This window comes from Eptesicus fuscus, chromosome 17 (genome assembly GCF_027574615.1).
Source record: "Eptesicus fuscus isolate TK198812 chromosome 17, DD_ASM_mEF_20220401, whole genome shotgun sequence".
NCBI lineage: Eukaryota > Metazoa > Chordata > Mammalia > Chiroptera > Vespertilionidae > Eptesicus > Eptesicus fuscus.
Genome location: NC_072489.1, coordinates 2,046,579 through 2,057,913, shown reverse-complemented (window position 1 = coordinate 2,057,913; position 11,335 = coordinate 2,046,579). Strand labels below are relative to the sequence as shown.

Sequence of the window (11,335 nt, the reverse complement as noted above, 5' to 3'; positions counted from 1 at the left end):
CGGTCCCCGCTCGGCTCGGTGACGCGCGCCCGAGGCCGGTCCCTCTGACTCCCCGGGCGTCCCCGTGCCCGCTCGGCGCCCCGCCCCGTCTCTCGGCCGGCTCCCTAGATTCGGTTTGCGGGGCTCTCGGCCCCAAGCTGGGGGGATGCCCGAGACACTCCACGGCTGCGGTGGGGGTGCCAGGCGCTCCGGAGCCTCCGAGGCTGGTCAGGTGCCGACCCTTCTCCATCCCCTCGCCCCTGGCGAATGGGGGGCGCGCGGCCAGGGCCGCCGGGTCCACGGCGAGCCGCGGTGCGGGCCTCCGGGCGTCCCCAGAGCTGCGAGCGGAGCACCCGGCGCCCCTCCGAGCCGCCAGCGGGCAGCGCCGCGCGCGAGGCGGAGGCTCCGCAGTCACGTGGCCGCGGGGAGGGCGGGGGGCGGAGGGCGGGAGCGCGGGGGGAGCCGAGGGGCGGGGAGGGGAGGGGGCGTCCTCCGCAGTTCGCTCCCGGCCGGTCAGACACACCGCGGTCCCGGAGCCGCCGCGCCCGCCGCCCCGCCGCCTCCGAAGCCGCCGAGACACCGCCCCCGCCGCGCCGGCCTGCACTCGGGCTGCCGCCGCCGCAGCCACCGCCGGAGCCGGAGCCGGAGCGGGAGCGGGAGCCCGAGTGCGCGGGGCTGGGCTGGGCTCGGGGTGCCGGGCGCAGGGGCGGGCGGCGGGGAAGACGCGGGCGGGCCGGCTCTCCCGGGGGCGGCGGGGACTGCACCCGGACGGCGCCTCCCGCTCCGCGCTGCCCTCGGCCTCGCCCCGGGCCCGGGCGGATGAGCCGCGCGCCCGGGGGACATGGAAGCGCTGGCGCTGTGGCTGCTCCCCTGGATATGCCAGTGCGTGTCGGTGCGGGCCGACTCCATCATCCACATCGGTGAGCGCGGCGGGCGGAGGCTGGGCGGGGGCCTCGCGGCGCAGGGGGTGCGCGGCGTCCAAACTTGGTGGTTCCCGGGTCCGAGGGCCGGCGGGCGCCGCTCCACCGGAGGGCCGCGCCGCGCCGCGCTCCCGCGGGCCCCGCTCCCCGGCTCCGGTCCCCGCGCGGGGCCCGCGGCCTCTGCCCACACTGAGGCCGCGGCTGCGGGAACCGGAGCTGGACCCGCGCCCAGACCCGCGCCCCCAGAGGAGCCGTCAGCGGTCCGGCCAGCCCCTCGGCGCAGCCCCGAGCAGCGGGAGTCGGGGGCGGGCGCGGCCCAGGTCTCGCCAAGTTGCCGGCACGATCGGAAGAGGCCCAAGCGGCCCCCTGGGTGCGGGTGGGCGGGTGCTGCCCGCGGGCTCGCCGTGTGCGCCCCGGCACCGCGCTGGTGCCGCTGCGAGAGGCGCAGGGTGCGGGGCCGTCCAGCCTGTGCGGTGGGTGCCCGCCTGGCCTCCCGCCTGTGGGAGTGACGGCGCCTGCCTGTGTCTCCCGCGGGTCGGGGTGGGGGTGTGTGTCTGGGTGGCGACTGCGGCCCGGCGGTCCGAGTGTCCCGGCCGCCGTGGGGCCGTCCGTCCGTCCGGGTGGGAGCTGGGGAGGAGAGCGCAGGCGGCGGCGGGAGTGCGCTGAGCGGGGGAGGTGGGGAGCCCGTGGGGAACGTGGAGGCGAGGGGAGGAGGGGCAGGCGGAGGGGGAGTGTGGGAGTCGGGAGCAGCCGGGAAAGAATTCCAGGACTTCGGGCTGGGTTGGGGGGCTGACAGCGGGTTATCGGGTGAGCCCCCCTGCAGGTGTCTTTCCGGAAGTTGACCAGCGAACACCACTGGGCGTTCGGAGGTGGGGGAGAAGGTGGGACAGGCGGGGCGGGGAAGGGGGGTGATGGGGATGGTGGGACCAGGCCTGGGTTTGGTGAGCTGCATCACCCCACCTCCAGCCGGGGCGGGGGCGGGGGTGGGGGGAGAGGGGGTCGTGGTCAGCATTGCGGCTCTGGGTGTTTGTGGAACTGGAGCCTCCCTCCCCTGCCCCCGCCAGCTCCAGGAGGGTCATCGGGCTCAGATCTGGGGCCGTGGGGAGCCTGGGGGCCTGGCCAGGGTGGGATGACCCGGCGTTGCCCAGGCTGCAGGGCCAGACCAGGGCGAGGGCAGCCAGAGGGGCCAAGGGGCGCCAAGCTGGGAAGAGGCCAGCCGGGGCCACCTGGAGGCGAGCTTGGTGGGCCCAGGAGGCTCAAGGCGCTCCCGTGGAGCTCCTCAGCCCTGCCGGGCCAGAAGGCCAGGGGTCTAGGGGGCAGGAGGAAGCTGGGAGGGATGGGGAGCAGGGGCCCCGCTGGGCAGAGCTGCCGGGAGCTGGACTGGGACTGAAATGCCCCTGGGTGGGAAAGACGGGGACCTGCGTGCTGGCCTCCACACCCGGGGACTGACGGTGCAGGGCAGGAGGAGGGCGTCCCTCCACTGGGGACTGCCCTGCCGGGAGCTTGGCGGCCGCCGGGCCTGAGGCCACTCCAGCGGGGCGCAGTCAGTGTGTGGGGCACGGCTGGGTCAGGAGGCGGCTGGGCTGTGGACACCTGTGTGGCTGGGTGGCAGCGTGTGCCATGAGCATGTGTAACTCCTGCCAGCGGTGTGCACATGGGCGCTGTGTGGGGCATCCTTGCTGGCTGTCTTAGGAAAGCCAGTCCGAACCCAGCGGCGGCCTGCCAGCAGGGCGAAGGGAGGGGGGCTCCTCTGGGCCTGTCCTGACCCCGTCTCCCCTCCAGGGGCCATCTTTGAGGAGAATGCGGCCAAGGACGACAGGGTGTTCCAGCTGGCCATATCTGACCTGAGCCTCAACGATGACATCCTGCAGAGCGAGAAGATCACCTACTCCATCAAGGTCATCGAGGCCAACAACCCGTTTCAGGCCGTGCAGGAAGGTGAGTGGCCGCGGCGCCCAGGGCTCCATGGGGCGCCCTGAGGCTGCGCAGAGCGGACCCCTGCGGGTTGCGAGGGCCTGGCCGTGGCGCCTCCGGGGCGCTGGGCAGTGCCTGCGCTGGGCCAGCCGGGAGTCTGCCAGCCGGAGCCGGGCTCCTAGGAGCGCGTGGGAGTTGTGCGGCCACTTTCCACCGGGTTGGTGCGTGTGCGCCCCGCGCTGGGCGCAGGAGTGGCTGGCTCAGGGTCTTTGTTTCCGAGTGTTTGTGGGTGGGCGTGCTTGTCTCCGTGCACCTCCCCTGACCGAGGTGGCCGGTGCCTTCCTCCCTGCCAACCGAGGCCGGCCCGGCGAGCGAGCCGGCGTCGTCTCCCCTCCCAACACACTGGCTGCGCGCCCAGCGCCCCCTCGGGGCCTTATCCGCCCGGTTTGGAGGAGCTGGTTTCTCAGCTGCCGCTGTCTCCGCCTGGGCCGGGGGTGGGCGCTGTGTGACCGGGAAAGGAGTGGAGTTGAGCCAGGCCTGGCTGCAGGTAAACCGTGGCCTGTGCCTGGGTCCCGGGCCACAGCCCTGCCTCCGACGGGGCTGGGGCGGGGGCGGCAGTGCGCGCGGAGCTGGACGGGCAGAGGTGGCAGCCTTTGCCCTCCCCTCCCCTCGGGGCCCCTTCTTCCTCTCCCAGCTGGTTCTGGGCTTGGCTCTGGAACCGGGGTTCCTTCCCTGTCACCCACTTCCTGGCCAGCGCCTGAAGCTCTCCCCACCCCTGACATCTGCCCAGGCGTGGTCCCTCTCCTCTCCTATGGCTCCCTCCTGCACCTAGACTCTGAGTGCTGAGAGCACAGCTGGGGGCGCAGAATGTGGGGGCTCCTCCCAGGAGCAGCTGGCAGCACAGGGGTGTAAGGAGGAGGTGGGGTGAGGGACACAGGCAGCTTCCCCCTCCCTGTGCCCCCCCGCCGGGTCCTCCGGATGCCATGGCTCAGTTTGGCGGTGGTTTCTTAGGTGCTGCAGGTAGGGTGACTCCACGGAGGTTCTGGTCCGGGTCCAGAAGGAGGGAGCTTGCGCCGGGAAGAACTTTGGCTGGCAGGAGGTCTCCTGGGAGTCAGAGAGGGAGAGCCCCCCTCTGGGCCTGGAGGTCCGAGGATGTCTGGAGGAGGTGATGAGTGTTTGGGGGTGGCAGTGAGTGGGGTGAGGCTGGTGTTGCCTGTTACGGGTGCTGCTGCTTCTAGCCTTGGCAGACCCCCACGGTCAGGTGTCCGCTGGGGTGCGGGAGGAGGATCCCCGTCCTTGGTGTCTGGCCCACCAGCGGGCCCTGCCTCACATTCCCCACGCCTGGATTTCTTCCGTGAGCCCCCGTGACCGTGGGCTCCCGCAGGGAGGGCGTGCTTCCTAGGCGGCAGCGACCAGCCGGAGTGGGATCTGGGGAGACACAGCTTTCAGGGTGCCTCCTGCTGCCTTGGTGCTGTCCCCCACTCCTGTCTCTGCGCACATCCGTGCTTTGTGTGGAGCTGAGTTCAGAGTGGGGCCGGGAGCTCCCGTGCTGCGGGACCCAGCCTGTGCTCCCAGCGTGTGCCAGGTTTGCCGTTTGGGAATGGAAGTCCTGGTGTTGTGGATGCGCTGAGGAGTCCCAGATCTGAACTTGAATGTAAAATTTGATGTTTAACTGCTGTCAACTAATCAACAATTTACCAACAGAGTCACGCCGTACACAATTAGCTGTGGCCATCCAGTGTGGCTCTGTCCTGGACCTTTCCTGACAGAGACCTTGCTTTCTTGAGTCTCGGTTTCTCTACTTGTGGAACTGGAAAAAACCTCAGCCCACGATGGTGGCTGACGCGGTCTCCAGTGGTGTGGGAGGGCCTGTGTGCGCGTCCGGTGAGGCGTGGGACTCTGGTGGCTGACAGTGGGCAGGTGCAGGGGCACTAACCAGGTGGTGCTGAGCTGCGGCTGCCCGGAGCGTGTGCTGGTTAAAGCTGGCGGGTGCGTTCAGTGTCTGGGCAGCCGTCCGTGCCAGCCTGTGCCCTTGCAAGGAACCTTGCCGGTGACGGGGGAGGAGCCGCCCCTCCAGGGCCTGGGCCTGCAGAGCGGCGCGCACAGGCTCCTGGGCCTGGGCTCGGGGCAGGCTCTCCACTTGCTGGGTGTCCTTCCTTCCGTGCCTGTGGGGTGCTGTCCGGCGTGGCTCTGCCCTACTTGATGGCTCTCTTATCTCTTTGTTGGGCCTGGATGCTCATTGCAGCAGGACATGGGTGGCAGACAGTTTGGGTGGAAAGGAAAGGACTTCTTGGTGGGGGAAGAGGCCAAGGTGAAGGGGGCAAAGGCGGACTGGGGTTTAGTCTCCATCATGGACGGGGAGCTTCCAGTGACGCCCGTGGGTTGGGGATTGAGCTAGTTCTCCCCCATTTTAGTCCAAGAGACAGCACCATGTGGATAAAGAGCTGGATTGCTGGAGCCCCAGGAACTCTCTTCAAATCCTGCTTGCCTCCCTTGCAGTGTGACCTGGGGGGTCCCGGCCCTGCTCGGAGCTGCTGTTGCCACATCTGTTAAAGGGAACAGTCATGGTCCCTGCCTCCTGGGCTTGTGGTGAGGGTGCACTGAGCGGACGTGCAGACATTGTCTGCGGAAGGCCTGTGGTGGGAGGGCGGCGAGCGCCGTTCCCTCTCCGTGGCCCAGCTGTGAACTCATCTTAGCTGCTCTGAGGCCGTGGATATCGTCAGCTGCATCATTTCTTTAGCTAGTGGATATCTTGAGAGTGGATCCTTTCTACTTTCAGCTTTTTACTTAGCTTCCACACCCCCAATTATTTTTTAAAAATGCATTGCTACAATGAGCATGAATTAATTTAAAAATGTGAAGAGAAAGGACAATGCATGTTCATTCCATAAGATGTGGAATGTACAGGAAGCATCAGGGCAGTTTACATTTGGGAGAAATTAGGTTTATAACCTTGCAGTTCACCCAAACCCACCCTTCCTTCCTTCCTTCCTTCCTTCCTTCCTTCCTTCCTTCCTTCCTTCCTTCCTTCCTTCCTTGTCTCGCTTGATTCTCTGTCAGACTCATAGTTAAAATGGTGAAAATTGGAAATAACTTCTTTCAGACTAAAAATATTTTGTTTTTTAAAATACAATTAAGTGCTATTAAGTTAAAAAAAAGAGAGAGAGAGAGACAGGACAGCATCATTCTTAATTCTCCCTCTATAGCGCCCCTCTAGTCCCCCCACCATATTTTATAAATGCTGAGAGCTCCATTCTGTTCAGGTCTAGATCCCGCTTTTTCACCTAACAGATCAGGGACTTCTTCTGAAATCACTGTGAAGTATTTGTAAACATTACTTTTAGCGGCTGCATATGTTTTTCAATATTTAAAACAAGTTATTTTTTAAAGAGTGGAACCCTTTATGCTGAGGTATGCTGAAGTATTACTGGAGGAAATAAGAAGCTGCTCTGAATGAGGTCCTGTGGTTTATGTTTACAGCTTCTGTCGGCTGCGTTTGTACAAGCTCCGTACAAACTGCCTTCTGAGATAGTGGGTTAGCCAGTCCTTTCAAATTGATGTAAAAGAACGGGTTGCATTTAGTGAAATATGCATTTGAGGAGGATTTAAAGTTAGCAAGTAACAACAGAAATGATATTTAAATTTTAAAAATGTTATATCTTAGAGGGGGGGCAAATGGGAGGAAAAGGGGACATCTGTAATTCTTTCAACAATAAAGATAAAAAACGTAGTATCTGAAACTGAGCAAAGTTCATATAACAAGTGTGAAGACTTGTCTTCTAGATACTAGAAGAGATACTAATCCTCCTATATAATAAAAGGCTAATATGCAAATAGACTGAATGGTAGAACGACTGGTCGCTATGATGAGACTGGTCGCTATGATGTGCACTGACCACCAGGGGCCAGACACTCAACGCAGGCGCTGCCCCCTGGTGGTCAGTGCACTCCCACAGAGGAGTGCCGCTCAGAAGCCAGGTTCACAGCTGGCGAGCACAGCAGTGGTGGTGGGAGCCTCTAAGGATGTCCAATTGTCCCTGTGGGGAGTGGGCCTAAGCCATCAGTCAGACATCCCCCGAGGGCTCCCGGACTGCGAGAGGGCACCCCCCCACATGAGTTTCGTGCACCGGGCCTCTAGTTTGTTAAATAAAAAATTTTTGTATTGTTCTAAAGTTCCTGCTCAAGGAGAAGATGATATAAATGCATGAATGTGTAAAAGAACTGGCTGAGTCCTGGTCTTCTCTGTTCACTTTATTTTACTGTGAGTGAAAGACTCGAGTTATGGGTTATGCTGTAGAGAGATGTCATTGAGTGGAAAGATAACGATTTAGGGAAGAAGAAGAAAAAGAAGGTATGTGAGGCAATATTCCTTTTAGTTACAATAAGCGCAAAAGTATTTTAGGAAGACGAGGTGAAATTCACCAAAGTATAGCTTGGTGTTCACAGACTAAAACAGAGAAATAAAGAAAGTAAAACTCAGTGAGCTTTCGACGGCCCTCTGCTGGCCTTGCTCATTTTGTGTCGGTCACGTCTAGTCGCCCCTTGCCCTCTGACACCAGGCTGGTGCGTAGATGTTCTGCAGGAGAGGGTCCATCTCCCTCTTTCCAGCTCCGGAGGCCCCGCCTCGCTCAGCCCGGGGCCCCTCTCTCTGTCGTGCAGCCGGCTCTGGTGGGTGGGGTCCCCGCACAGCCTGTCGCCGTGGCCTTGCTCTGTCATCACAGCTCCTCTCCACCTCTGCTTCTCCGCCTCCCTCTTCCTGGAGCCCTTGGGCCCTCTGGATAACCCAGGATGACCGTCCGCAGATCCACCTGCAGCCTCAATTCCCCTTCCCGTGAGCCGCTCAGCCACAGTGCCGGGGGAGGACCTCGGAGCCTTGTGGGCTGTCGCCGCTTCCACGTGGGCACACCTGTCGGGCCCAGCGGTGGCTTCCCTCTCTCCTCCCGGGTGGCTGACTGGGTGGCATTCTCTGTCTTAGCCACACCTGCTGGAGTCACTCGGGACTACAGCCGTGTTTGCATGCCTGCCACGCTCGCTCTGGGACACGCGCTGAGCCCGGGGGCCTCTGCTGACTCACCTGTGCTCGCTGCCCAGGGACACGCGTGCCTGCGTCTGGAAGCTCTGTGCCTGAAGAAGCTCCCAAAGAATCTCTTCTGTATGTCGTGTCACTACAGCCAGTGGCCTCCTTTCCTACCCGGTTAGGTTTTCTCCGACTCCTCCCTCTTCCCCTGTCCTCTCTCACCCACCGCCTCACCACCCACCGAGGGTCCAAGGTGGGGCTCGCAGAGGCCAGTCCCGCCGTGGTGCCACCCGCAGCTGCTCTTCCTGGCCCCGCAGGGGCTGCTGCCAGCGACGCTTTAGGCCTGAAGATGGCTGTGCCGGGCTGCAGGCCCTGGTGGCCCCTCACTGGGGTTGGGCTGGGGCCGGGGGCCATCCAGTTCTCACTCTGGACCCCTCACAAGCCTGTGGCTGTGCAAAGGAATGACTGCCATTTCCCTCACCTGAGCTCCCAGGCTTCAGAGCTCTCTTTCTTTCTAGGGCCCCTCCTGTGTGCACACACACGTGCACACATGCACATGCATACACACATGCACACACACTGTCACCTTCCAGACGATCCTCCTGTCCCGTCCATGTCCTCTTCTTTTGGGTTCTGGAGGCTCCCTTTCAGCATTCCTGTTGCTGTGACCTTGCTCCCAGGTTGGGCGGTTGGGCTTCACCGGCGGCGAACAGATGGACACCTCCGGCCCGGGTGGGGGGAGGCCATGGGCCTGGGAGACCTGTGCGCGCTGGTGCTGCTGTTCCCGGCGCGCGAGCAGCCTTCCTGTCAGCACGTGGAGGGCCGCTGCTTCAGGGTTCTCGGAGGAAGCTAAGCGGGCTACGTGGCACTCAGAGCCGCACCTTCTAAGGGCAGACAGGCTGTCTTCCCGCGTTCCAGATGCCACGTCCCCTCCAGCAGTCGTCTTCTTTACTCGGCCTTCTCATGGCCCAGAAGATGCCGTCTCCTCAACACCTGGGACATTCGGTCTGCACTTCTTCTTTTTTTAAAAAAAAAAATATTTTATTGATTGTTTACAGAGAGGAAGGGAGAGGGATAGAGAGTTAGAAACATCGATGAGGGAGAAACATCAATCAGCTGCCTCCTGCACACTCCCCCACCGGGGATGTGCCCGCAACCAAGGTACATGCCCTTGACCAGAATCGAACCTGGGACCCTTCAGTCCGCAGACCGACGCTCTATCCACTGAGCCAAACCGGTCAGGGCCAGTCTGCATTTCTTGTTCCCAAACCATTGCTAACCCAGTCTGACCCCTGGATGTGAGTCTTTTTATTTTTTTCCATATATTTTTATTGATTTCAGAGAGGAGGTGAGAGGGAGAGAGAGATAGAAACATCAATGATGAGAGAGAATCATTGATCAGCTGCCTTCTGCACGCTCCTCACTGGGGGTCGAGCCCACAATTCAGGCATGTGCCCTTGACCGGAATCGAACCTGAGACCCTTCAGTCTGCAGGCCCACGCTCTATCCACTGAGCCAAACCGGCTAGGGCTGGATGTGAGTCTTTTTAGACGAGGATACCCAGGGAAGTGCCTCTTTGTCGCTGTCTTTTGGTTTTGTTCTGTGGTTCCCTTTGTATCAGTCAGGATAGACTAAGCTATGCTGCAGTAACAAACAATCCCAAACTCAGTGGCATAACGTAACAAAAAGTTGTTTCTTGTCTCTGTTACATGTTCATCATTGGTCAGCTTAGACCTTGGCTTCTCCCGGTCACTCAGCTTGAATATTGCCAGTTGCTGTGCCAGAGGGAGAGAGCTCTGGGGAGACTCTGTCTGGACATGACACATCCATGCCACTTCTGCTAAAAACTCACGGCCGAAACTAGTCCTGTGGTCTCACCAGGCATGCAGGATCCAGGAAGCACAGTCGTACCGGTGCCCGGAAAGGGGAGAACTAGCAGTGTTTGGTGAATGACAAATAACCCTACTCGTGGAAACAGGCCTCCCGTTTCCTTGGTGACTCATGAAAACAACCACAAAGAAACAAAAAACCGTGAACAAGTGTAGATGATTGGATCCTGTTGAGTCCAAGCTGCGCTTCCCACCCCTTCCCCTTTGCCCGCTCTCTTACTTGTCCCTCTGCCCCCGAGAACGCTGGGCCGCCTTTTGGTGCGGTGGGAAGTCAGGAAGCCCTGGGCTCTCCCTGTGCTTTTCTCAGAGTTGTCCAATCTTGTCCTCTTGACAGGCCCAGCTCCCGGAAGGCTTGGGCTGAATGCTTCCTAAGTAACGAGGCGAAGATTGACATCCAGGCCTGCCCGGTGCCGGCGCCAGCACCAATGAGCCCCCTCAGCTGGTGTGCAGCAAGTCTGCCCCTCCTGTGGCCTGTGCCTCGTGCAGACTTCCCTGCTTCCCCCACCCTCCCATGCCCTGCTCACCCTGCCTTCCTGCACAGCAGCTCCTTTCTCTTCTGGGCAGAGACTCCTCTCGCTGCTGTGGGCTGGCCTGGGACAGCCCCTTTGGGTGGGTGGGTGGGGGGGGGGGCAGGCTCTGGCCTCTCTGACGGTCATGGAGCCTCACAAGGCACTGGGTCCGTGTTCAGTCCCCCAGCAGCTGGGCTCTCGGAGCCTGTAAACAGCCAGTTTTCTGGCTGATGGCCGTGGACTGGAAAGAGAAAGACCCAGGGTTCTCCCGGGCCTGAAGCGCCAGCAGGTAGCTGCAAGGTGATTAGATGGCCCTTCTATTCATGTCTGGGCCCAGGCTGTGGGTGGGGCAGGCCGGGGGGCGGGGCCCAGGGTGGTCCTCACTCAGGCTAGTCCCCTTCCAGCCAGACCTGGGACATGTGGCCCTGGCTGGCCTACTCCGTTTGCTTCCCTCCCATCAGCCCTCTGCCAGCCCTGGGCAGAGGCAGCCCGATGCCACGCTCCCCCGGTGACGCCTGGGCCGTCCCGCCAGTGCTCAGCACGGCCTCCGCCTCCCCACGAGCACAGATGAGGTGCTCAGGGTGGGCGGGAGTGCTGCTGCTCCCGCTCAGGACGGGGCTCCCTCCCGGCTGGGCGGCTGACCTTGGTCTCCTTGCCTGGAAGACGTGACAGCACAGAGGACAGCGTGAAGGTCAGCTGAGGAAACCGGCTGAGACGCCCCGTTGAGGGCCAAGCAGAGGGGAGGGATGGTTGTCACATGACCAGCCTGAGTCGTCCCCAGGGGCTCTTGGTCCCTTGCTCTTCCTGGCTGGGCTGGCAGGCTCCTCCAGCCCCGCCCGGTTTAGGGCAGCTGGGAGTTGAGTTCACCTTTGGAAGTCCCGGGAGGGCAGGGAAGGAGGCTGGGCCTGACCCGTGGAGGCTGTCTAGAGCAGCAGTCGCCAACCTTTTGGACCTCACGGACCACCAGTCTGCACTTCTGGTCTAGAGCCATCTGCGATCGCTGGTCTAGAGCCATCTGCGATCGCTGGTCTAGAGCCATCTGCGATCGCTGGTCTAGAGCCATCTGCGGGCTGGGGCTCTGGAGCCTGGGCCTGGTGCTGCACAGCA

General features: G+C 62.0%; 1 protein-coding gene across 1 annotated transcript in view; it reads left to right on the top strand.

Annotated features, from left to right (window-relative positions):
- The first annotated feature begins 743 nt into the window (after window positions 1-743).
- GRID1 (glutamate ionotropic receptor delta type subunit 1) overlaps window positions 744-11,335 on the top strand; it is a 654,829-nt gene continuing 644,237 nt past the window's right edge. The window contains exons 1-2 of the mRNA XM_054729151.1: window positions 744-899; window positions 2,682-2,837. Of these exons, the coding sequence (XP_054585126.1) occupies window positions 821-899; window positions 2,682-2,837 (235 nt within the window). The 5' untranslated portion in view covers window positions 744-820. The remainder of the gene's footprint in view (window positions 900-2,681; window positions 2,838-11,335) is intronic.